At 46.2% G+C, this 25,680-nt stretch overlaps 1 protein-coding gene and 1 long non-coding RNA gene across 3 annotated transcripts in view; both read left to right on the top strand.

Moving 5' to 3' along the window:
- The first annotated feature begins 16,433 nt into the window (after positions 1-16,433).
- On the top strand, positions 16,434-19,806 carry LOC135905993 (uncharacterized). The gene is made up of 2 exons (XR_010565579.2): positions 16,434-17,458; positions 18,001-19,806. It is a non-coding gene; the product is annotated as an uncharacterized lncRNA (long non-coding RNA).
- Positions 19,807-22,127: 2,321 nt separating this feature from the next.
- Gcat (Glycine C-acetyltransferase) overlaps positions 22,128-25,680 on the top strand; it is a 121,365-nt gene continuing 117,812 nt past the window's right edge. The window contains exon 1 of one of the 2 annotated variants that reach the window (XM_065437153.2): positions 22,128-22,381. In XM_065437153.2, the coding sequence (XP_065293225.1) occupies positions 22,357-22,381 (25 nt within the window). In that variant the 5' untranslated portion in view covers positions 22,128-22,356. The remainder of the gene's footprint in view (positions 22,382-25,680) is intronic. The other variant, XM_065437152.2, reaches the window with a different exon arrangement.

Below are 25,680 nucleotides of genomic sequence, written 5' to 3'. Positions count from 1 at the left end.
CCCACGCGAAAGAGAACGACCTCATATATGCAACAGATGAAGGCCGGTCAACAAAGAGAACGCTCCCGCTCTCAGTTGAACGGTCATTCAGATTGGAGGCATGTGTCAATGGAAACCTGCGTGAGCTCGAAGACATAGACAACCGATAACATGCTTCCTATATAAACAATGTGTTTTGCTTTATTCACCCAGGGGGTCTGGAAAACCAACTACATTTCAGGCGTATATGACGCACAAAAATTGGGAAGAAAAAGGCTATTCCGTAAATATTTTCAAAACCCACAATTAACCTACAAAAAAAATGTGCTGCACGTAAAGAATAATGTGACCCATATAGGCTCCCTAAATCTCAAATTGCTGCCGTTATTGGGCACCGGGGAAATTTTGTTAGCATTCAATATATCGCCTTGAGAAAGGAAGAAAACAAAGGTTTACCAATATTTATTTAACACCTAATTATGCGACACAGTTCATTAATTCCTGTAACTCATCTCATTACGGCACATGGTCCCCATTTCTTCGGAATATCAGCTATGAATTTCTTTTTCTCATGACACAGTGAAACACGCACATAAGGTGAGGAAAGCAAACTGCAAACGCGATCCATCTGACTGCGTGACTCCAACTAACCCAGGCACGGTGATCCTCGAACGCAACTCAAACGCTGCGCTCGACCGCGGCCGTGCTTTTTGTTTTGTTGGGCACGCTCTCCGACCGGCGCGCCGCCGCGAGCGGGGCGCGGCGGCGGAGGCCGCGTTTCCGCTCCGCCAGTGGCGCGTAGATTCAGTGGCTTTAGTTGGGCTCACTCTCTGAATCTAGTACACTCTACATATATACCGTCATTCCCATGACGGCACGGTGCCCCCTCAAGAAACTCCCATAGACGGTGGCGCCAGATTTGCCTCTAGGTGTTATAGTGAGAAACTTTATGGCGCCCAGCGTGAGCTTCGCCGGCGGCCTAAATGTGTGTAGTGGCCGGCTTCCACTGACTTCAATGGGCGAGGCTTTCTCCTACTTTCTCCCTCGCTGGCGCTCGCTGGCTTGCCAGCAGTGTAGCCGCTATATATAGCCAAATTGTGCTACAGAAAAATATTTTTCGCGTCGACTTTGGCAAGTTGGCTACGTGGCTATATTTGGGCTACTGAAAATTTGCGACTTGGGTTTGTTTGCGCTATTTAATCCACGCTCCAGAGGTGACTCTCATAGAGTAGAAACAAATCTTGAAGGCTATGTTTTTGCCGGCTGAGCCAGCAGCGCGGCTGTGCGCGTGTGCGCGAAATGCCCCCGTCCCCCTCATTGCATCGTTCTTTGAGCCGATGATTTTATCCTTGACGCACTTAAATTTACACCGCGCTTCACCGTGCTAACATTTACTCCAGCAATGTCGTCTCATCTTTGTCTTATCCTGACACGTCCCAATCACCGCGCATCAGGATGATCCCGGGAGAGTGTTTCACAGCTACACTGTACTAACATGGCTATTAGCGGCGAGAATTAGGAGTGGCGCCCTCTCGCGTGTGACGTCACGGCCAGGACGCCGCTTGCTCCGTCTCGCTCGGCGCCGCGTGCGCTCGTTCCCTTCGTGTATGCTTGGGGTATGGGTGGCTCGTGCCGCACTTATTGAAGGCTATGTCGGCTTCTTTCTGCTTCCATGCCTGAACCACAGCTCCTTCTCCTAAAGCACGTGAGTCAATAATATTTGGGGCATGGATATCGCAAGCTATGTAGCGTTGAACGGGGCTACTGGTTTTACAATGTATATATGCGCCGTGTCTGTCCATAAGTATTGCGTAAAAAGAATGTCCGCAAATTCAATACGCGAAGTTGTGTACGATGCTTGGCTAAACACTTAACATTCCCTTAGAATTTAGCTATGAGCGACATTACATTTTACATGAAAGAAAAATCTTGGTAATTGGCGTCAGCATGTTACCCGTGTTGAAAGACATTGCTCAGCGAAGCTGTCATCATGATTCTTATTACTCTGGTGAGTTGTTCTAGCCAAATATGCCCATTTATTAATACGTAAAAGAAAGAGTTAGGCGTCCATCTTTTATGAAAAAGTTTGCTGCTAGTTTCACCCCTCTCCGAAACAGGCCTCCAAAAAACGAATCGCTCTTGGCTGCTAACACGAAGGCGCGTCATGTAGAGTATTTACATAGTTAATTCACAAATATCATAGTAGCAATCACCTGAGAGAAAAGTTTCCTTGTTAAGATCGAGAGCCAATCAATTGCAAGCGATGAAATGTTTCATAGTGGCCCTCAGTAGCCTTTATCGACAGTATGGCACACCCATCACGCAACGGTAGCAACCGACTGTCGGTATGGCGAGGCACGCTTTGTTCGTGAAACCCATCAGTTCACTACAATTTCGAATTGAAACCATAAAGCATGTTTTTACAGCTTCAATTGGAATGGCTAAAATATTCTCGAGCTACTACAGCGCAGCTTAGATTGCCCAGATCTGCAAAATTCAAGCACTTTCTGTCTCACCATGTCTCGATCCAGCGTTGTTTAATTGTGCAAACGGAGAACTATTCGCTTCGTCGGTACATAAAAGAGAACCTCGCCCAACTGCAGGCAAAATAAAGTTTGCTCCAATCCAATCGCAAGCATTCATAAAGAAAACACCACAAGACTTACATATATATTCACTTGATTTTTGACCCTCCACAGGGGAATTATATCTTCAATATGTCCCATACTACTAATGATTGACGCTTCGACTTCTTTCGGACTGCAGTATGCGGTCCAACAGGCATATTTCACTAAAAAATTTAGGCCGAGCAGCCTGTCAGTTAGCCAAACGAATTCGTCATGTATATTCCTCAAATAACAAGCACCAGTAAATTTCTCAAGTGAGTTGAACGTGTAGCACAGAAAAGGGAATATATATTGGTACATTCCATGTTGTATTCTGTGAATAGACGTAAGCCTTCATTAGCTTTACTTCAAATTGCCGCCGCTTAAAATAAACACGTGAACAACCGCCTAGTTTTGAGAAGCAGTCAAAGAAGCAAGTTGTACTTGTAGAACCTAACTGCAGTATTAGTTAAGTCCCCGTGTTACCGCTGAGCGTTTCTGTGAAGAAACGCAAAAATTCGATATTACACCATGAACTACTCGTCGTGAGCAAACCCGTTTTAGCGGATTGTAACTGTTGTAGAAGTCATATATAGCCAGCGTCTGTGATATACATGATGCACGGCTGCAGGTATGGTATCATAACTGGATTCTTATTTTCTATATTTTTGCGGTTGTCGATTGAAAAACCCGCAATGGGCTAGTCTGCGCTCCTTTGGCTGGCACTGTAGCGTTGCCTTTGAGAGCTGCATTGTCGTCTAAGAAATAAGCTCTTTGAATAAATTTTCGCAAATGAGGACGTCGTAAAAATATATATGAGACGACCGCCATAAGTCTACAAGCAAAGATAACGAGGGCGCGCAAACGAAAACACGGCCGAAAGCGCCCGGACACCGCCCGAACTGTAGCAGACGACAGGCGCGAGTCCTTGCCCTGACGTAACGCGAGCGGCGCTGGCAGCGCCCCTGCACTTCGTTCTCGGGGCTAATGCTGATGAACGGAGAGCAATATGGTTGGGCGATCGTGGCGCCGAGATGAAAGAAGGGAAGCACGGGTAGATGACACGTTCCAGTGTGTCCAAGGCGAAGGCATCTGTTTGAAGTATCGCGCTGGGCACAGTTTTCGACCTAGTCCGTGTTTCTCTCTGTAAGCTTTTTACTGCCAGTTTCCTTTGTGTGCGAAATGAAATTTAACGCGACGGGCATTAAGGGCTCCTTGTCGCAGAAAATCTGGCATCGATGCCGTTGTCTGTGTGAGAAAAATAATCCCGTACCGTGTAGGCCCTTCGGCTGGCGCATATACTGAAGTAATTGATTTTCTCATAGTAAAACTCGTCAGAAAGTTCTTAAAGTACGGCTTATACTCAACCTACAGACATGGTAGCGTCGAATTATAATCTGAATATACAAGAAAACATGTTTCTTAAGCGGAACCTCGAACACTAACCCCTTTTCCAGCTGTCATTCGACGTCTTATAGGGGGGGGGGGGGGGGCGATGGTTTGGGCTAGTTAGTTTTCCATGAGACTGAGTGGTGTAGCGCGAAGCAGGACAGGGCACACAGGAAAAAACGAGGACAAGCGGTTACTGCCAAGCAGGAGCGGCGAGCCCCGCTCGGTTCCATGCAGCACCATCCGGATGGCACTCGCCTCCGCGGCGGCGCCTGCCGCGCGAGTGGAACGAAAAAAAAAAGAACCATAAAGCTCGCCTTCGTGCATATCGTTCGCATCCAGCGTTTGCAGGTAAACATTATGGTTGCATACGCTGCAGTTGCCGGGAAGCGTGAGAAGCAGTCAGGGATCTTTGAATGCTATCCCATTACACTCTTCAATGTGAAGATTGAAGAGCTCAGAAGCAATTTTCATGGTAGCTATTTTTTAATGCAATGGAAAGTTTACCGGTCAGAATGCGTAAGCAAGAAATGGTACCGCGGAAAACGCCGTGGAACATTTTTTATCAGAATTTTTTTATCTGCAGTGAGGATGTAGTCTTTCACTGGCAGCGTGCTGAAAGCGGTGGTAGGTGAGCGCGATAGGGATTATACGCCGGCATTAGTGGGAGGCAGACGACAAGTGCAGCCGTAATTGTGACAAAGTATTTTGTCTAGCAATTCGACGTTCCTGCGATTCATGTTTGCCGAAGTGCTAAGTACTTTTGCGGTAACAGCTACATCTTTTAATTTTTTGCTGCCCAACTGCTTTGGTATTTAAACAGTCAAAGCGAAACCAATCGTATTGAAAATGAAACGACGTTACGCGTGATACGCAACGTGTTTTTATTTTCGAGTGATACGCAGCGTGTTGCCGTAGCCCTGCGTGCGCTTTTGATTTCTTAAGCATAGAATAAAGCGCAAGTGTCTAATATTATAGCAACTGCAATTTTAAGCTATAGCTATGTTGTACTTAATAAGAGCCGACTTACTTACAGTAATCTCATAGACTACATCCAAAGTACCAAGATTTAATTGCCAGGGCTCGCTACTTACTGGCCTTAGAGATTTTCTTTGCCAATCTAAAATTATAATGCCTACTTCAATCCCGAACAGCGTGCCTGTTTCTATCACCATAAATCATGATCAGTTCATTTCCATCAACGTCTCACAACACTTTCTGGCCAGTTGTCCTCCAAGCGTCCTCCAAGTTTTTTTGTTCGCGCTTCCATGCAACATTCATTTCGATAAGGTCTCCCTCAGCAGCGATTCGCTGGAACTTGAGTCTCCGGGGCCAACAAAAAAGTGTTCTGTGTGCAAGCATCATATATATATATACACACACACATATACATATATATATGTATATATATATATATATATATATATATATATATATATATATATAGTTATATCATAAGAAGCCAACAAACACTGACACCAAGGACAACATAGGGGAAATTACTTGTGCTTAATAAATGAAATAAAGAAACATAAATTAATGGAAAGATTGGATGGAAAGAAGTGGATGAAAAAAACAACTTGCCGCAGGTGGGAACCGAACCCACAACCTTAGCATTTCGCGTGCGATGCTCTACCAATTGAGCTACCGCGGCGCTGTTTCCCCATCCACTTTCTTGGGTATTTATGTGTCCTAGTAGAACCCTGGGAGTGTTAGCCAGCGCCACCACTCACAGACCTTGGCGGCGGACGTGGAAAGTCCTTCTTGCAGCAGGCGTCACGAGAACGTGATCTTTTTGGGTGAAGGCAACTGGTCAATAAACCCACATATGGATGGATGGATGGATGGATGGCGGCTATACCCTTTGTAACGTGCGGCGGCTGGAGCCACCTAGCGTTTTGCTCCCCCTCCTATTTTATTATTATTCTTTTTTTTCCTATCTTTATATCCTCTTTTTTTCAACCTAGTTTTTACTCCCCTCCTCCCCCCAAGATAACTATCTAAAACAGTAGAGGAAACATTATGTCCCCGATTTATGTTATTATCTATCCCTTGACTTCCTCCACCAATCCTCTAGCCTCCCCTTCGTTACTGCCACTCTTTTCTCGTCTATTTGCCCTCGGTCCCTGGGAAAACCTAATGCCCCTTGCATATCTGCCACTGTTCCCTCTGCCATGGTCGGGCGAAGGGCTGTGCATCTCAGCACTATATGCTCAGTGGTCTCTATTTCGGCTCCGCAAGCTGTGCACCGAAGGTCCACGTCTTCAAATTTAGCCCTGTATGTTTTCGTTCTAAAAACCCCCGTCCTAGCCTCGAATAATAGTGAGCTGCCCCGCGAGTTATCAAATAAGAGCTCTCTCTTAATCTCCTGTTTTTGTGACCTATACATTGATAGCGATGGCTTTCCGAGCATTCTTTCTTCCCACATTTTTCTTTCCGTCTCCTTCACCTCCTTTCCCACACTAGAACCACTTTGGACCCCCTCCCTCGGCTGTAGGTATCTATTCCTCAGCTTCCTCGTTCTGAGTGTCCACTTTGTGTTCAAACTGTTCATGTACAGATATTTGTACACTTTTCCTGCCCACCTTTTTTCCGCCAGTGCTGGGAGTCTCCGTTCAATTTTTAGTTTACTTATTGCCTCTCTACCTTCAAATGACGTCCATCCCATGTCCCCCTGCACTCCCTCATTAGGGGTGTTCCCGTGTGCTCCTAAGGCCAACCTGCCTACACTTCTCTGTCTCGTTTCCATGCATGCCTGAACTTCCGATTTCATGCACAGTACTGAATTTCCGAATGTGAGGCCAGGTACCATAACCCCTTTCCATACGCCCCTAACCACCTCGTACCTATTATAGTTCCAAAGTGCCTTGTGTTTCATTACGGCCGAGTTCCTTTTCACTTTTTCAATCATAGTTTTTTCCTGTTCTTCCTAGTACTTTTTGCCCTGGTTTAGCCATATGCCCAAATACTTGTATTTTTCAACATGATCAATCTTAGTGCTTTGTATTTCCAATGGTTCCCCCCTTTCTTCATTGTATACTATTATCCCAGACTTCTCTCTACTGAGTGCAGTCCCAATTTTTCTCTCTCCTCTCCACATATGCTCATTAGTTCCTGTAGCCCTACTCGGGTGTCAGCAAGCAATACAATATCATCTGCATACATCAGTCCGGCTAGTACTTGAACTACCTTCTGCCCTTCCAGCATATAGCTTATGTCGGTTCCTATTGTGCTCTGTTCTAGTCTCTTTTCCATTTGGCTCATGTAGATCATAAAAAGCAGAGGTGACAATGGACAGCCCTGCCTGAGACCTCTTCTTATTTTAGCTGGCTTTGTAGTTTCCCCCTCCCATGTTATCTCTACCTCATTATCTGTATAAACTTGTTGTAGGAACTCAATCATCTTTCTCTCTATACCATATTCCCTCAACTGGCTCCATAACTTTTCTCGGTTTACATTATCATAAGCTCCTCTAATGTCTAAAAAGGCTATCCATAGCGGTTTCTGCCTGGCTGTTGCTATCTCTATGCACTGTGTTATAACAAATAAATTATCATATAACCTTCTGTTCCTTCTAAATCCATTCTGCAGTTCTCCCAAGATCTCTTCACTTTCTGCCTATTCCTCCATTCTCTCCTTCACCATCTGCATTGCTACTCTGTATATGACTGATGTGATAGTTATTGGCCTGTAGGATTTAATGTTGTCCTTGCTTCCCTTACCTTTGTAAACTAATATCATTCTGCTTGATTTCCAGTCCTGTGGAACATCTCCCCCTACTACTATTTGTTCAATAAGTTGTCGTAGTTTTAATTTACTTTTCTGGCCTAATATGCTTAACAATTTCATAGGTATGCCGTCAAGTCCTGTCGCTGTTCCCACGGGGACCTTGTGTTCAATTCTGTCCCATTCCTTACTTGTCATCCTTCTGTACTCCTCCTCTAATTCTGTCCTGATGTTGTCATTATTCTCCATTTCGCTACCCACTGGCTCTGCAAATGCTGCCTCTATTGTTACCCTAATATATTCCTGAGCTTCCTCTCCCTCTACCTTTGTTCCTGCTGGTGTGGTCAGTGAGTGCTGAACCACCTCTGTCTTCTTACTCTGTTGCCTAATGTGTTCCCAAAATTTCTTAGAGGCATTTCTGTCTTTTTTTCGTATCTCTAACATCCACTGTACCCCAACTTTTGCTATCTTGGCTTGAATTAATGTCATTGCTTCTCTTTTCATTGCAAGGTAATCCTCCCATTTTGTCTCCACCTCTTCTGGTGTGGCTCCCCTTTTCTTCGCTGCTCTGTGTTTTCTGCACGCATCTTAGCGTTGCTCTATGGCCTCCTTAACTTCTCGGTCCCACCAGCTTTTCGGTTTATATTTTCCCTGCTTACTTCCTAGTTTCCTAATCTGTCCCTTCTCTAGCTCTCGTTTAAAAATACCTATTAACTCGTCGTATGTCCATGCCCTTTGTGGTTGCTTGGATACCATGCTTTCAATGTTTTTCGCCACTTCTTGTAGCTGCCTCTCATTCAATTTGCTCATTCCTTTCCTTTCTTTAGTTTCTACCAGTGGTACTGTCCTTCCAAAACTGATTTTGATTCGTTTGTGATCACTCCCCAGGCTTTTTGTACCTTCCTCATCAATTTCCATACATCCCAACCGTTCATACAGCTTGTGGGACATTAGGCAGTAGTCGATTGTCGAGTGGGTGTTATTTCTTTCCCATGTTATTTTCCCATCGCATTTAATTTCAGTATTAACTATCACAAAATCATGAGCCTCACAAAAATCTACTAACATCTGCCCTGTTGCATCTGTCGCCCCGTCTAAGTATTCCAAATGTGCATTCATGTCCCCTAGGATGATTATCTCCCGTTTCATAGCTAACTACCTGATGTCCTTGGCCATACATTTGAAATGTTTTGCATTCTCCTCTTTCGACCCATTCCCCGTTTTCAGATACACAACTCCCAGGATTGTCTCAACATTCCCTACGGTGCCCTTGAGCCACATGTGCTCACTGCAGCTCTCCCTTACCTTTTCCCAGTCCTGTCCCTTCACTAGCGCCCCAAGGCCTCCTCCTCTGCATTCTTCCCTTTTTCTGTTGCACCCAACCCAGGTGTATCCCGCAATGAATGGTGGCTCTTCCTCATCTCTTAAATGGGTTTCGGCAACTCCATATACCTGAAAATTTTCCGTTTGTAACTGTTCTGCTATTTCGTCCCACTTAATGCGATTTCTTCCCCCCTGCATGTTGATGAACCCCACATTTACTGCCTTCTTCCTCTTCCTCCTCCATGCTCCTGTCCTGCCCCCCCCCTCCCCTGTCCTTCATCGCTTACGTTTTGGCTTGCAGGGTCGCCCTGCGCGCCTGCAAAAAAGCCTGAGCCCTACGACCCTCCCTCGTTCCTACCTGCCATCCCGCTGGTGTAGTGTAGTGAATGCCATCCGGGCCGAAAGGGGGGAAGTTTTCCCCCCCAATCATTCTGTTCACCTCCACCACATCACACTTCAGGGCTCGCCCCAACTCCCTAATCACTACATTTGCCGCCACTACCTCCTCTTCAATGAAAGGGCCCTGTCCCCTGACCTCTGGGACAGGGCAATGTGCACCACCTCAGAGGTCGCCCTTAATTTCGCCACTCCCTCTTGAATCTGCCTGCCCAGCATTCGCCCCCTATTCTGCAGGACGTCATTCACCCCAGCGTGCAAAATTACCAGGTTTCTTCCCTCTCTGTTTTCATACAGTTTGCTTTTGGCTCTCTCCGCCACAGCTTCGAAACGAGCCCCCGGCATGCATTCGACCTTCACTCGTCTGTCATACTGCACTGTTCTGAGGAGTGCTGTTTGCATTCGCGATACGTTGGAGCTTCCAACGACCCAGACCTTTCTGTCTTCAAGCAAATCCTGCCTCCCTCCTGTCTCTGTCGGCTGGGTCTTCCCTGCCTCCTGTCGTCTCATCCCTCTGCACCTGTCTCCCGCGGTCCCCACGTTAACGTGACCGCCCCCAATTCTGCTCCACTGGGTGATCCTCCTGCTTCCTTTTCCTTCAGTTCCTGCTGTCTCCCTCTCTGCTTCTCTCGCTCTCATCTCTTTCAATTGTTTTTCCAATTGCTGCCTTTTCTCTCGCTCCTCACTCCATTTCCGTTCTACAGCCTCCATTCTTGAGGCCCACTCCCTCTCGACCCTTTCCTCAAACTCTGCGCGTTTCGTTTTTTCTTTCTCGAGTTCTTCCTTTGTCCACGCCATTTCACTCTTTAGCTGCTTCTCCAAATTCTCGATCATCTCACACAGCCTGCACACGAAGCCGTTCCCTTCCGCCTCCGCCACGGTTTTGAATGTCGTTTCATCCAAATAACACCATCGTTCACACCTCTCACACTGGACGAGGTCCCCACCTTCCTCCTTGGCTTTTCTAGCCGGCCGTCCCATGAATTCTCTTGTCCTACTGTTATTTAACAGCGTAAAAACGAGGGAAAAAATTAACTATAATAAAGACCACTGGGAATCTCTAGAAAAATAAAGAGAGCTATAGTCGTATACAACCTTAGAAAAAAGGGGAGGCCCCACCCAGATGACCGAAGCGCGACAGCCGATTGCCTCCGCGACTAAAATAGTCCCGCTCGAGAAATCATGTTCCTGAAACGCGTAATTCTCGGTATAAATAAAGACTTTTGTATTTTGATGACTGGTTTAGTAGAGCTCTCATGGGCTACAGCACACGCCGGATAGCGGCAGAAAAATAACCCCGTGCCTTCTACAACGCTGCCCGTCGTCTGCTCTTTAGCTTCATTGCTAGTGACAAAAGTAGAAAGAGCAGCGCTGCATGGCTTTTGCGCTTGTTTACATGTACACGGCGTGTCTACTACTCGTTTTCTCAGCTTAAAATGAATCAGTTGCCATTGTAAAAGGACTTATATAAAACAATGCATTTATCGCAACCATTACAAACTTGGGGCGAGAATACGGTCGAGGCAGGAAGGTACAAAAATGCTTCATTCATCGTTTTAAATAAATACGCTAGGTTTTGAATAGCGTAGAAATTATATTTTTTGGTTTTGTGTTTTCACAATTTCACAGCACGCATTCTACAGCTTGCGCGTGCAGTGAGCACTGGCGGACAGCAATAAATCGACGGCGCTACACAACGCTCGAACACAGTCGCTAGACGCTCGGCTATCTCACTGCTGACAATGATCGTTCACGCTAAGTTGACAGCGACAAATCTTTGCATTGAAGGCTTCTTCCGCAAATATTTTCTGTTGAGACACTCGTACGTGTGTTTCATGCGCGTACACTTTTCTGATTTCTCCTGAGAATGGTTCTGCTCCATCACTTCACCCCGTCCGACGAAAAACGCAGCGACACAGTACACGAACACACACGCCCCTGACAGTAGGCACCAGTCTTTCGAAAACTTTTCTCATCGTAACGTCACTCGGGTGCGAAATAAAACAACATGGAACAAACACGCAGGATGTGTGTTCGTAGCGGTCGCCGCGGAATCCTGTTTTCAGGCAAAGCGTAGCGCTGCGCCAGCGATGCTCGCTGCAATGTTCCTTCGCCGGATCACGGCTCAGAATAAACGCACGTGGCACAAATGCGGCATTGTAAGCTCGCAGTAATATTTCCGGCATGATAGACAATGACAAACAGTTCTGGAATTCACTCTGACGAGGGGCTGAAGCACACAGCTGACGCGACCTCGCCTAGTTCGAAGCGCGGGCGGCCATCTTCTCCGTCGGCGGGCTCACCGGCCGTCCGGCTGATGACGTTAGTCCAGAGTGCGCGCCCATTGGTGGGTGCTCATGTGCCTCCGCCTCGGAGAAGTAAACGCTCCCTTTTTTCTAAAGTTAAAATAACAAAACCATTAACCAGGGGAAAAAAGAAAAAAAAGGAAAAAAAGGACAACACACACAAAAAAAAACACACACACACTATTAGCCCTAACTATTAAACCTTTAGTCCTAACTGTTATGTGTTGGCCACAACCTACTTTATCGCCCTACTTTGGCTAATTGTTCTCCTGGCTTCGCAGTGCTCCAATTCTCTGCAACCTACGTTACTATGCTGGCCCTATCTCCATTTAGATTTGCCGCCGCTGCAATTAGAAATAAAAATAGAAATAGAACTTAGCTGTCGGCACGGAGGAAGGAAACTAAAGAGAGGCCCTGACGTCACTCTTTGTGAAGCAAAAGTGAAGCCGGAAGTTGGCGTTGCTCATGGCGATGCTCCGCCTTTTGTGCCACCCTCCTCTCTTGTTTACATCTTTCGCGAAACCACGCCGCGCTGCGCGTGGTTTCGCGCGCGCTCGCGCAACATCCGGCAGAGCACGGTGCAGTAACACAGCGCAACAAGACACGGTGACTAACGCAAACCCGCCCGCACAGCGCCTTTGCCACGGCACGAAACCTACCAGAGCAACACGTGTGAGCGCTCAAAAAATCACAACAACGCCGCCATTGTGGCCCAAAAGGCGTATCCATACAGCAAAAAAAAATAAAAAAGCAGCAAAAAAATGAAAACCTACTACGTCATTTCCGCCACACTTTTCTCCTAGCGCGCGGAGGGCGTAGGGCCTCTTCCTCCGTGGCTGTCGGCAACCGTCCGTCTCGGCTCCTGAATATATGCTACCTGAATGCATCAATGTTGCCGGATTCGAGACCCTCGTTATTTAAGAACACTTGCTCAAAGAGCTCAAGCTCCTGGAGAAACATGCACCATATACATAGAGGAAATCCTCAAGCTGTGCAAAATCGTAAATCCGCAGATGACCGAGGAAGACCGAGTCGGACATCTCCTCAAAGGAATTGCAGATGATGTATACAATTTCCTCATAAGTCGGGAACACCTTGATTCCGTCTCAGATGTCGTGCGTCATTGCCGTACGTTTGAGACGTTGAAAACACGTCGCATTGTGCCAAAGTTTGGACGCCTGGCGAATGTGACAACCGTTGCCAGTGTCGATGAGAGCCCGTCCGCCGAGCTTTCGTCTACTATACGGCAGATCGTGCGTGAAGAACTGATGCGGCACCAGGAACTTGCGCGCGACGTCATACGACAACGACGCTTATTACCCGCAACACATGGCGCCTGCCGCACCCTGCGCTTCCTGGCGGTATGTGTCACAGACGTCACATTCCTGGCGCATTCCTGGCGCATTCCTGACACATTCCTGGCGGTATGTGTAACAGACGTCAACCACAGAGCTGCTCCATGGCCACGTGAGGACACATTTACGCCCGAACACCGACCTGCAGAACACCCTCGCCCCAGCAGGCTTGCACGCAGACTGACCGTTCCTCCTGTGCAGCAGGCTCAGCCGCTTCGCTCTGCTACACGACCCCCCACGGCTGAGCGCTTCGAAGGGCACTTCATCGATCGTCGTTTACCTGTGTGTTTTAGCTGTGGCGACTTGGGTCACATTGCCAGGTACTGCAATCGCCGCCAACCACCGAGGTTCGACCGATCGACGATGCCTAGGCGGTACCGCGCTCCTCTGGGCGAAACATACTCGCCCTCGCACACATATTTAGGAAGCTTGCCTCACCAGCACCCGGAGCCGCTGCGGAACCGTTCTCCAGCATCCAATCGCAGCTTGACACCACCACCCGCTCCTCGTGTCGCCCTCTCCGCGGCGTCGATACCCGTCGCCACCTCCGGAAAACTAGCCAGCGCGGCCGTTGGAGGTGAGGTCGCTGGACAATCTTCGATGTCGAGATACCGCCGACCATTTGTATGTTTAAGAATAAGGTGTTTGTATTAATTGACGGGGTTTCATCCATGGCCTTAGTGGACACGGGAGCAACGTACCGTTTCAGTGACGAGTCTTACGTTTAAAAGCCTCCTAGGACGAAAGGGGATGTTTCGCTGGGACCGTGCCGATACGTTTCGCGGAGTGAGTGGGGAGTTGTTGTATCCTGTGGGCGTGTGTAACGTAGACGTTACCTTGGGTGGTCAAATATTTAACGCGGAGTTCGCTGTTCTACCTCATTCTACGCATGACGTAATCCTGGGCCTTGATTGTTTGAAACTGTGTGGTGCCACCGTCGACTACAAAACGGGTGAAATCAGTGTAGGTACGAGCTTTTCTGCTGCGTTTATGGAAGGCCCACCGTATCGTGAAAGTGTGCTTTAATTGTGTATCCCGGGATACAGTTGTGCCTCCGTTATCCGCAACGTGTGTTTCAGTCGCCTGTTTCCCCACCACCGACGGAACGTTTGACGCTACCGTGGAGCTCGTTCATCTGAGTTGCATCAAGAGGAATGTACTGATACCGTATTGCACGCTGTCAGTTGTTCAGGGACGCACCAACTTATGGGTCGTAAACTGTTCGAGTGAACCTGCAATACTACCACAGGGTCTGAAACTTGCCGCCTACCATGAAGATCAAGTGCTATCGCTCGCCATACTGAAAGAGGCCCTTGATTCTGCGGATGAGCGCTATTTCGTTAATGTCTGCCCTGCGGCGCACTCCTCACTTCTGACTATGGTAAACAAGTCGCTCAGCACTAAGCAGCGTCACGAAGTGGCGAATATTCTGCTAAAACATGCCCGACTGTTTGACTTCTTCCAGCAAGATGGACCACCATTTTTTCCTCCTTCTCGTATACACCATCGCATAGATACGGGATCTGCCCAACCACTGCGACAGAAACCATACAGAGTCTCACCATCGGAACGCAAGGTGATCAATGACTAAGTCCACGAAATGCTAAATAAGAATGTAATCCAAGAATCCTGTAGTCCGTGGGCAGCGCCAGTGATTTTGGTTAGAAAGAAAGATATGGTACATGGCGATTTTGTGTTGACTACCGCCGCCTCAATACCACCACTAAAAAGGACGTATATCCTCTTCCGCGTATTGATGATGCTATCGACTGCCTCTCACCAGCGTCTTACTTTTCGTCTGTTGACTTGAGGTCGGGGTACTGGCAGATTATAATGCACGAGGCAGACAAGGAGAAAACGGCATTTGTAGCACCAGATGGACTCTTTGAATTTAATGCGATGCCGTTAGGGCTCTGTAATGCACTTGCAAGTTTCGAGCGCTTCATGGACAACATCCTGCGTGGTTTGAAGTGGGAAGTATGCATGTGCTATATCTAGATGATGTAGTGATTTTCGGGCGCACGTTCAGTGAGCACAACGCACGTCTCGATCTTGTGCTAGACTGTTTGGACAAAGCGGGTTTGGTGCTGAACTCGAAGAAGTGTCATTTTGGAGAGCGCCAAACACTCGTTCTGGGACACCTAGTGGATAAGGACGGTATACGACCTGATCCAGCGAAGATTGCTACGGTGGAAGCCTTCAATCAACCTCGCCATATAAAAGAGCTACGCAGTTTCCTAGGGCTTTGCTCGTACTTCCGCCGGTTTATTCGTGGATTTGCCAACATCGCGTATCCGCTGACATGCCTCCTCCAGAAGGACGTTCCCTTTGAATGGACTCCTCAATGTGAAGCTAGTTTTCGTGAGCTGAAGTCTCGTCTGACGTCTCATCCCATTCTCCGACACTTCGACTATGCGGCTCCCACAGAAGTTCATACGGACGCTAGCGGTATTGGCATCGGCGCTGTCCTTATTCAACGCGTCGACACCAAAGAACATGTCATCGCCTATGCGAGTCGTTCTTTAAGTAGGTCCGAGCGTAACTACACCGTTACAGAGCAAGAATGTCTTGCAGTTATTTTCGCAGTACGGCACTTCCGTTCGTACCTGTACGGGCGCCCCTTCACTGTGGTGACAGACCATCATTCTCTCTGCTGGCTGGTTAATCTCCGTGATCCGTCGGGCCGGCTTGCGCGTTGGACACTCCGTTTACAGGAATATATATATAACTTTACCGTTTCTTATAAAAGCGGCCGCCGACACGCCGACGCTGACTGCCTCTCGCGCATGCCGCTTCCAACGACGGACTGTGACGCGGACAACTTCGACTGCTATATCGCATCACTGGAGCCGGGATTTCCTGATATAAATACCTTCAAGGTCGAGCAACAAAAAGACAGAACTGTAGAACCACTGCTCATTACTGCAAGGCAATCAGCACCATCCACTCGTTTCTGTGTACGTGATGGGGTTCTTTACAAAAAGAACTATTCTACTACAGGCCCACGATATCTTCTGGTGGTCCCGGAGAGTCTCCGTGTCTTCGTCTTGCGCGCTATGCATGACGATCCAACATCTGGTCATTTGCCCAATGGGCATTGAAACTCCCTCGGACGTCCGGATAAGATCCCGACGTCCAAGTCCTACAGCAGTCGTCCTGGGGACATCCAGTGGATATCATTATCGGACTAACTTTAACATCCACTTCTTATCCTCCTGCGGACATCCTTAGGTCATTCGTGCTGGACATTTCGCCAATATCCTGAGCACGACTTTGTTCGGATTTGAGTGACGAACTGCTCCCTTGCTGAGCATTTCTACGCTTGCAAATACCAACGTAGAACCGACCTCGAGTTCATTCAAGCTATAGCCACAGCTAACTTTGTTGAATAGAGGCATCAACGTTTGTCGGCGAAATATCAACGAGTCTTCAAACATGCGGCATAAAATAAACCACATTCGATCTAATTCTACCCGCCCATGGGATTTCCTTCTTTTGGTGGAGAGCATACAGGTACCCACGGAGGCAGGTTAGTGGACTGGTTCTAATTATAACGAACAGCGTGATCGTAAAAGGTACGTGCATGCACATGTGACCGCCTCACTATTATTACTTGCAGAGCCACAGAATGATTTCTGTGCTTACAGTGCTCACGCGTTATCACGCATATCCTTTGTGAGCCATCACGCTCGCCAGGCATCGATGTGACCAGAGATCAACTGCGCCATTGTATAGTTGACGTCCATTCACGACGCTTTTCAAATAATAATAATTAACAGCAGCCACACATTTGGAAACTTCATAAATATTTCGATCTTCTCTAAAGATGCAGAAAACGCGCCGCAAGCATACCCAATACTACCAGCACAATCTTTTCTGAAGCTTCGCATACCCTGCATTTTTTTTCTTTTTTTTTTGCGGGAGGCTATTTCTTTTTATCGTGCGGGTTCTTTCCGGCAATATTTTTGGAAGTGTGCATCGGCAGAATTTCACTGGTGGCATTAACCCTTTCGTGTTTACATTGATGTTGTGACAGTTAACAACACAATAATTTCCAGTCATTCGAAGAGGCGCCGTCGGAAACAAGAGACGTTTCGCGCGCAGCGCGAGCTAAGCGCGGGCGCGACCTTGACGGGAAGCGGCGAATACGTACACCTGTGGGAGGTGAAATCATTCCGCCGGGAGAGAAGCGAGCACCATGCGAGCGCTGGCCTCTAGGATGAAACTTGGCCTGCGAAAAAGGCGCGAAGGCGAGCGTTTCGCGCGCTTATTGTGAGTGCGGAGGCGCCATTTTCAGTTGTCACTACGGCTGCGCAAGGTGGTCAAGACTGTTGTTTCTTTCTCCTGAGCTCCTGGCCGGGTTGGCCCCGCAGTAAAGGTAAGATGAAGCGTGCCTGGACTTTATACTGTACCATGTGTTGTCGGTGTGGTCTACAGGCCACATATGCGCAGTAGTTCGCGTGAGCGCCTTTCTTTTAGTCGCATATATGCAAGGAGGTGCTGCTGTACGCGATTGCTTGCGGTCAGATATGTTGCTGGGAGCTGCTACTCACTATTAATACGGTGTAGTGCGCGTAAAGTATGCAGAAAGCTCGCAAGAGATTTGCTGAAGAGAAAGCGGCACGGGAGACGAAAAAATCCCTTCAACTTCTCCATTCTGCGTGCACCGGGCAGGAGTGTTCTTCGACCGAGCAGCCGAGCGCCAATACCACTGAACCACTGCTACGGGCTACAATACTTGTGACTTTAAAATTCCTTTTCTGGTGTATTGGCTGGAGTAGTGCCTTCATAGACTGCAGTTGATCATTTGATATTGTAACATTATTTGTGCACAATTTTGTGCTTAAATTCATTGTTTTCACAGTTTTCTTCTCCATTGAATGACTGATTTACAATGCTGATATTTATGTCACTTTTCAGATTCTGAGTGACAAAAGGGTGTGAAATAGAAGGCATCAAGGCATCAGTGGGCATTTTGTCTTCACTGAGTACTTCAATGAGTGAAGGGCAGCCAGTCCACTGCAGTCTTTCTTTCTCGCAAGTCATGGCTGCATGCTTCTGAACGGCCTTTTTTGTGTGTATCGATCTTAATAGATTTGCTGCTGACATGTCTCCTTTCTTGTAGTCCTCTCACTATATTTCTATTATTTTGTAATCGATTCCATTGCAGTATTTTTGTCAGTCTCATGCGGCTACTTCCGTTGCAGTTTGTGTTACCACTAAAGAAAGCTGAACTAGCTGGTAAATGTTCACACTTTTGCATACAGCACAACATGCATAAATGCACAGTACCACTTGTGTGTACTTCCTGTTGTCCATTGTCATGTTACGTGGTATTGTAGGAACCATGCTAAAGTGTAAGCTTACTACTATCTCAATTCAAGTGATGGCTAAGTTCTAGTGTGTTGCAAGGTGAGGCTACGAAACAGTTTGATTACATTTTATTATGCCTCTTTTGTGTTACGATGTGGCCGTGAGTCGGAAAGGCTGCACTATATTGAGCAGTACTGCATGAGGACTCCAGTTTCAGTATATATCAACCGTTCCGTTCATTGCTATTTACTTCTTTTCCTCAGGAAGAGGTGGCAGGGCTACTAGCATGTAGCAAGTCAATGCTACACATATTTCACATTTAACCATTCTGTGTCACTTCCAGATTTATGTTTATTTGTTACAAACAATAATTTCCTTGATAGTTATTTCACTGTGAAGTATTTATCATTTATGCTGGTCTTTGCTGGCGGCAAAAAGTCTGCTCTCTTCTAGTCGTTTTACTTTTATGCGTAGCGTTGTATTTGTTTTCTTGCTGTTAGCCCAGAGTTTTTATCTAGTACATAGCGAGAATCACTGTTTCAGTTCTTATTTGCATTTTGTTTTACTGTGACTTACTTTTTCGAGAAGAAACAGTATTTTATTTGTAGTGCATTGCAAGTTTGTAACATTTCAGCTACTGTTTGCATAGTTTTGTTCGTATGCATGTGTAAACCAAGGAGGGATCATTTGCCGTTTCCAAGGTATTGCTAGAATATGAAAAAAAAAAGGCGCAGTCCAGATAATTTATGTCTCAGCTGTGTGATATTTTAGGTGTGAGGATTGCTAGTACCTTTATGTTCCTTGTATACTCATTACTGAATGTAGTGAAACGCGATAGCGTACTGATCGCCAACTTTTTTTTCGGGGATAGGAGCCTCACCTCAAGACTCATTCACGCTAATGAAACAGTGAATGCCTGCGCTCTGTTGCTGTCTCGTATACCATGTGGCATTCTGAGCTTTTTTCTCATGCTCTCTGATGTCAAGGTGAAGAATAATCGTACTATAGTGAAAGAAGTGTACCATGCTTTTGAAGTACCCCGAGTGCTACACCTGGCCCTGCCCACCTTGATGTTTCTAAAGATATACTACCGATAGTGGTGCTTAGTAAACACTCTTATATTATGTGATCACATCTCACTCTTGTAGCCCTTGGGGGCTGGAAATTTTAATGTACTGCTGTAAAAGCTGTCACCTGCAGACTTTGTCTTAGTTTGTGCTAATAAGTTGTTGGCTTTTATTATAATGCAGGACTGTCACATATTCTTTCTCTGAATGTTACAGGTTTGCAGTATATCAATTGTCTCGTGACCAGTTCTGTGTTTGAGTACTTGTAACACTTGCATCACTATACCGGCTCTCCATGTATTAAATCGAGTTTTTGTAATGGAAATAAATAAAAATTTCTGTGAAAGTGATTGTCCATTTTATGTAAACTTAGCTTGCTTTGGAATCTTTGTTCCATGGGTGCAAGTTGTATTTTCATTGGTGCATGTCAGTATACTGCATCATCTTTGCAGCACAGATTCTACACAAAGCCAATGTTTACGCTAACTGTGCTATTCAGCCCATTTAAATAAAAATGAACATCCTGCAGACATCCCTTAATGGTCCACAGTTCGTCGTACGGATGTCTGACGGACGTTTAGCAATAAAAACCTAAACAAATTCTTGCGTCCGAGGAACATCCGTATATCCGTTCTAGACATCCACGGGACACCCCTCGGACTGCCAATTAGTATGCGCCTGCTAGTCCTGTGGATGTCCGCCGTACGCCCTTAGGCGATCTGCGGACGTCCTATGGATGACCAAGATATCCAGAAGTGGTAGTCCAGTAGACGTCCAGAGGAGTTCGAATGCCCATTGGGTGGGTTCTGCGCGAACTCTCTACCGCCTTCAAGAAAGGTTCTACTGGCCTAAAATGCGCCAGACGACCGCCCAGCATGTGTCCAGCTGCAGCGAGTGTCAACGTTATAAGCGTCCGACGAGTGCTCCTCCTGGTCAACTGCATCCAGTGCCACCCCCCAGCACTCCCTTTGAGCAAGTTGGCATCGACCTCCTCGGTCCTTTCCCGCGTTCATCCGATGTGAATCGCTGGATTATCGTGTGTGCCGATCACTTGACACGCCACTGTGGGATAGCTGCAATACCATTGGCTGTTGCAACCGAAGCGCGTGTATTTTTCTGCTGCGTTTTGTCATTCTCCGACATGGACCTCCCAGAGTCATCATCAGCGATCGTGGGCGGCAGTTCACTGCAGACGTGGTCGAAGAGATGCTTCGCCTATGTACTTCAAGGTTTCGACATTCCACCCCGTATCATCCCCAAACAAATGGCCTTACGGAATGCACGAACAGAACTCTTACTAACATGCTGTCCGTGTATGTCGAGTCAGATCATAAGAACTGGAACAGCGTGCTACCTTTCATTAGGTACGCATTTAACACCTCAAAGAATGAAGTTACGGGCTACAGTCAATCCCTCCTTTCTTCTTTACGCTCGTCCGCCTCGTTATACCCTAGACACTATCTTCCCGTTTTCCAGCCACGATAACCTTTGTATATCAGAGACAGTCTGTCTTGCTGAAGAAGCCCGACGACTTGCTTCGTTACGCACTGCACTCTTGTTTCACAAGACCGCTCGAAGGCACGCTGCGACCGCCGACGCCGATACGTGATATATGACCCTGGTGATTTAGTGTTGCTCTGGAAACCAACCAGGAAACGTGGATTATGTGAAAAACTGCTGGCCCACTATCTTGGACCCTATGTTATTACGGAGCGTATCAGCGAATTAACCTACCGCATAGCACGTCTCACATCAAATGGCCAACGGTCAGCAAAGACTGAACTTTCGCATGTCGCCCGTTTATTTCTCGACAACCTGTTTGATGAGGATACCTGTTTGACTTGCCCGCGGCGGGCTTCGTGACGCTCTTAGGTGCATAGTGGGTTCACGCCTCAACAAACAGTATGCGGGGGCACCAAAAAGTGGTGAACGAAGAAGACGACGTGTGTTTGTATAGGTGTTCTGTGGTGTGGCTGGCTGGCTGAATCTCGACAGGCGCTCAGCTGATAAAGGCCATCGCTTCTAACTCTACCCGGCTTCAAAGTAACGCCACAGAACACCTACACAACAGTTTACACCCTTTGGCTTGCCCCTTCTGCCACACAAAAATAATCGTCATCTGCCTTGATGCGTTTCCTTTCTTTATCGCTCCAAGCCCGGAACTTTCCAGTGACGAACGGCACGCGCGTTATCAGAAGAGGCACTCCAAAAAGTGTGCTCTATGCTGATAACGCGCGTGCCGTTCGTTACTGGAAAGTTCCGGGCTCACAGCGATAAAGAAGGGAAACGCATGAAGGCAGATGACGATTATTTTTGTGTGGCAGAAGGGGCAAGCCAAAGGGTGTAAACTGTTCTTAGAGTGTATGTAACGCCTTTTGTGGGCGTAAAAAAAAGTATATATATATATATATATATATATATATATATATATATATATATATATATATATATAACTGCTGTAGATGTCAAGGGTCGACCGTCACGGCATCACGGTCATTTTTTTTACGACGGGTTGAACAAAAAGGGACTACCGTAGTCGAATGTGAAAATGTATATACAGATAAAACTGAACATAACAATGGCTATATTTGGCTACAAATTTGTTTTGCTCTTTTTTGTGTTTGGCTACATTTGGGCTACAGTTTCTCTAGCTTTGGGCTACGCCGCGTTGTCCGACCTGGCTACGCTGCTTGCCAGCGCGCAACAGGTTGCGGCTCGTGTGTGCTGCGCCGGTGCGTACCAACGTTACTAGATTACGGTGGTGCGTACCGTAGGTTGCCGTGTGGCTGAGGTCGTTGATACGTCTCGTGCGTTTGTCCGGCTCATCACCGCAGACAGTCTTCGTTGGTGCGTTTAGAAGTTCCCGCCGTTCAAGATAAGATAAGCAGACGGTGACATGCTGTCTGCGGCCACCAAACAAGGTGCGTTGTCGGAGGCCTTTGCTGCGCTGCGTGCGCGGAGTTGGCCTCCCCATATGCGCGTGCTAAATGTGCCGCGTTTAACCTGCTTGAGTGGCATCTGCATGACCAATATAATTTTACCTCTGCTGACTGCGCTTCCGCACGTCAGTCATCTCGCGATTATTTAACTTGCTTTGCCTTGTTTCATTTATGGGATTCATGAAAGGTAATCGACACTAATGCGCATCTATAGACTGTGTAAAATAGCTAATAGAGTCAGGACTGAATACCAAACTTCCTTTTACACCGACATTTGACGGCCGTGTGGCGTTTTGGTTTCAGCGTAGATGTACCACGTGGTACCACATACTGTGTGGTTGCACGTATGACGACCAAGAAACCTCCAAACGGAACTCCCATATTTGCCGCTACAGTTCATGCCGTTCAGACCATTGTGCTGCACTCAGAAGGGGCTGAATTAATAAAGGTTAAACTTGCCTTTAGTGAAAGTTGAAGGAAATCCCTTGTAAATTGAGCCACCCAACAGTATGGGCTCAGGTTGTACGTGTTACTGAGTGTCACACACAATTTTAGGGAGAGAGCGCTAATGTTCAGCAGGCACTTGGAGGGAGGTAGAAATCCTGCTGTTGCGGTGTGCAGTGAAGTGCTGATGGAAAGGGCGTTTATTCTTATCTGAGTGCATGCGCTGTGGGTATGCCACTTGCATCCTCAGGCACTCGTTCTGTACAGCTCAAAAACTGGATACGGAGCTTGAGCCTTGTTTCTTTCAGAAACTGCACTGCAGGACAGGTTCAGAGAGGACAACCCACACGAGCACTGAATAAACTGCAATGTTTACTCCTAGTGAAAAGCAACATATACGCACGGATCACTGAATGAAGGAATAAGCAGATGTCCCCTAGGGATGGGCTTGCTGCTTTTGTGCATCAGGTTGCTATTTGGGCCTGTTGGTGCGCCATTAGTACAGATTATGCAATGTGGTTACGGCCAAGGACAACATCTGTGTATCATTTGCTTCTTTCTGTTGGCTATAACATGCTACGTAATGCTTTTCTATTGGTGGATTTTTTTCTGGAGCCCAGTTAATTTATTCGGAGGGCTGAACAGAAGCCTCGCAGCTTCAGTCTTTTTCAAATTGTGCGATACTTTATGAATGCGGGACAGAAGCAATGCTCTGGTTAGCCAATTTGCACTGCCTCTTTGTTGTAGCAGTTCAAATTTTCTCGCACAGGCCTTACACCCTGTTTTAAAGCGCTGTTTCTTCGCTTAAGTACGCATTGCCCATTGGACCACAGATCTCCATTTAATGTTCGAAGGACGTCCTACAACGAATATTTTTACGTCCTTCGGATATCCCTAGAAGTCTCAATGATGTACTATGGATGTCTATAGGATCGTCCGGAAAGAAAAAAAGTTCATTGTATATCAAAATCGGATATTCGAATGTCCACAGGATGTTTGAAAATAAGCTTTTTCTATAAAAAATGTCGAGTGTATGTGCGAAATAGTATACCCTCAAGACATATAAAAGGCAGGATGTCCGCTGTATGTTTAGATGTAAACATTTCCAAAGCAAAATATTCAGTGGATGTCCAAAGGACTATAGTTTCAATTGCAGGATTTACACTGGACATTCAGAAACACATTTTCCCAAGCAGAATGCCCACTAGATTTTCTAAACAGTATGTGCTTAAGCAGTACGTCAGCAGGAATGTTCCTTTTGAATCCTTGGTGAAGCTTTGTGTAAGCTAAACCTGCAGTTTATGAATCTTGGCTAAACTACAGAGGCTGCACTAATGTGAGTTGTGGGGCAAAATTTATTATCCTGCGCAGAAAGAACTGAAAAGCAAGGCTTCTCATCAGCAGGCCCCCCCGTTGGAAATGTACCACATGACTTAGCAAAGGACCAGGTTTAGGGAACTGCACTGGGAAAATAACTTTTGCCAAATGTTACAAGGCAGTATAAAAGAAACAAGCTACATCTGGTTGCCTGTGTATTTTGGGAAAGCTGCCACTTCGTTTGGTAGTATAAACACCTACTGAGCCAGCCATGCAAAAGTACAATTAAAATTGTAGTACTCCTCAAATCACAACAAGTAGTTTGTTCAATTGTGCCCCGGACACGAACAAAGCTCAGTGTATAATCAACAAGACAAATCTTGTTGAAATATTTTACTGCGACAAAATATCTAAATGTTTGATCGGAGTAGACTAACAGTAGTGAAAAATAGTTTGCAAATATTGTTGCAAAAGCTATATAAAATGACTAAAAATTCTAGTTCAAGCTGTCATTCCATAAACCTGGTGGAAGACATAAAAAGGTACAGCTTAAACAATGCAAGTGACCTGCAATCACTGCTTCTTATTAAGTCGCTATGTCATTTTTTTACATAAAGCATGACATAAACATTTGCAAACAAAATTTGTAACAAGGACAAAACTAGACAGCATAGAACACTTCTCAGGCTGAGAAGAGAATACATGGCAATAGCAATTAAAGGTATACTAAAATAAATTAGACACCACATCACAATAGTGTTAGTACTCTGCAAAATACGATTGAAAATGTCCAACAACAACGATAAAATTGCGATGGAAGTAACCAAAAAAAAGCAGATGTGATCACTCAGACAAAATTTAAAAAATGCTTAAAGGCAATTACCACAAGCACACCAATCCACACATGAGTAAAATGTGTGTTGAAAAATTGCTGAGGGAACTACTGAACATCAATAACAGCAGAGCACAAAAGAGCAAGAATTAACTAGGCTGAATGACCCAAGAATGAAATCTATATGAAGAGAATGAATGTGCTTGTTGATCAGTGAGCTCGCAGGTGAAAGACGAAGCTAAGAGCTTCCAGAAATTAACCCATTATGAAGAACATGAAAGCGTTTCCCGAATAATGAGCACTGGTGGGACACATTGCTTCACTTAACACAGAAAAAGAGAAAAACACAAATTGGTATCTTAATTTGCCCACTGCAAAATGATAGAGCTTTCTAGTGCAAACAAAATCACCTGTTGTGACTAGAACAGCTACAGATCAGAAATTAACCTACCATATGGGAATAATGAAGCTGAAAGCTCACAGAAATAAATGTTATCAAGCACATGAAAGTGCTTACTGGATAATGAGCATTGACCTGACGAATCGCATAGCGCATATAAAAAAAGAGAGAAACAAATTTGTACCTCAATTTGTAGCTTGTAGCATAAACAAAATAATGACCCGTTATGGCTAAAACCATTACTGACTAGCGCTTGTCACAGGTGAAAAAAGCAAGCTAATATCTCCA

This window comes from Dermacentor albipictus, chromosome 1, assembly GCF_038994185.2.
Source record: "Dermacentor albipictus isolate Rhodes 1998 colony chromosome 1, USDA_Dalb.pri_finalv2, whole genome shotgun sequence".
In the NCBI taxonomy this organism is placed as follows: domain Eukaryota; kingdom Metazoa; phylum Arthropoda; class Arachnida; order Ixodida; family Ixodidae; genus Dermacentor; species Dermacentor albipictus.
This window is presented reverse-complemented; position numbering and strand designations above follow the sequence as displayed.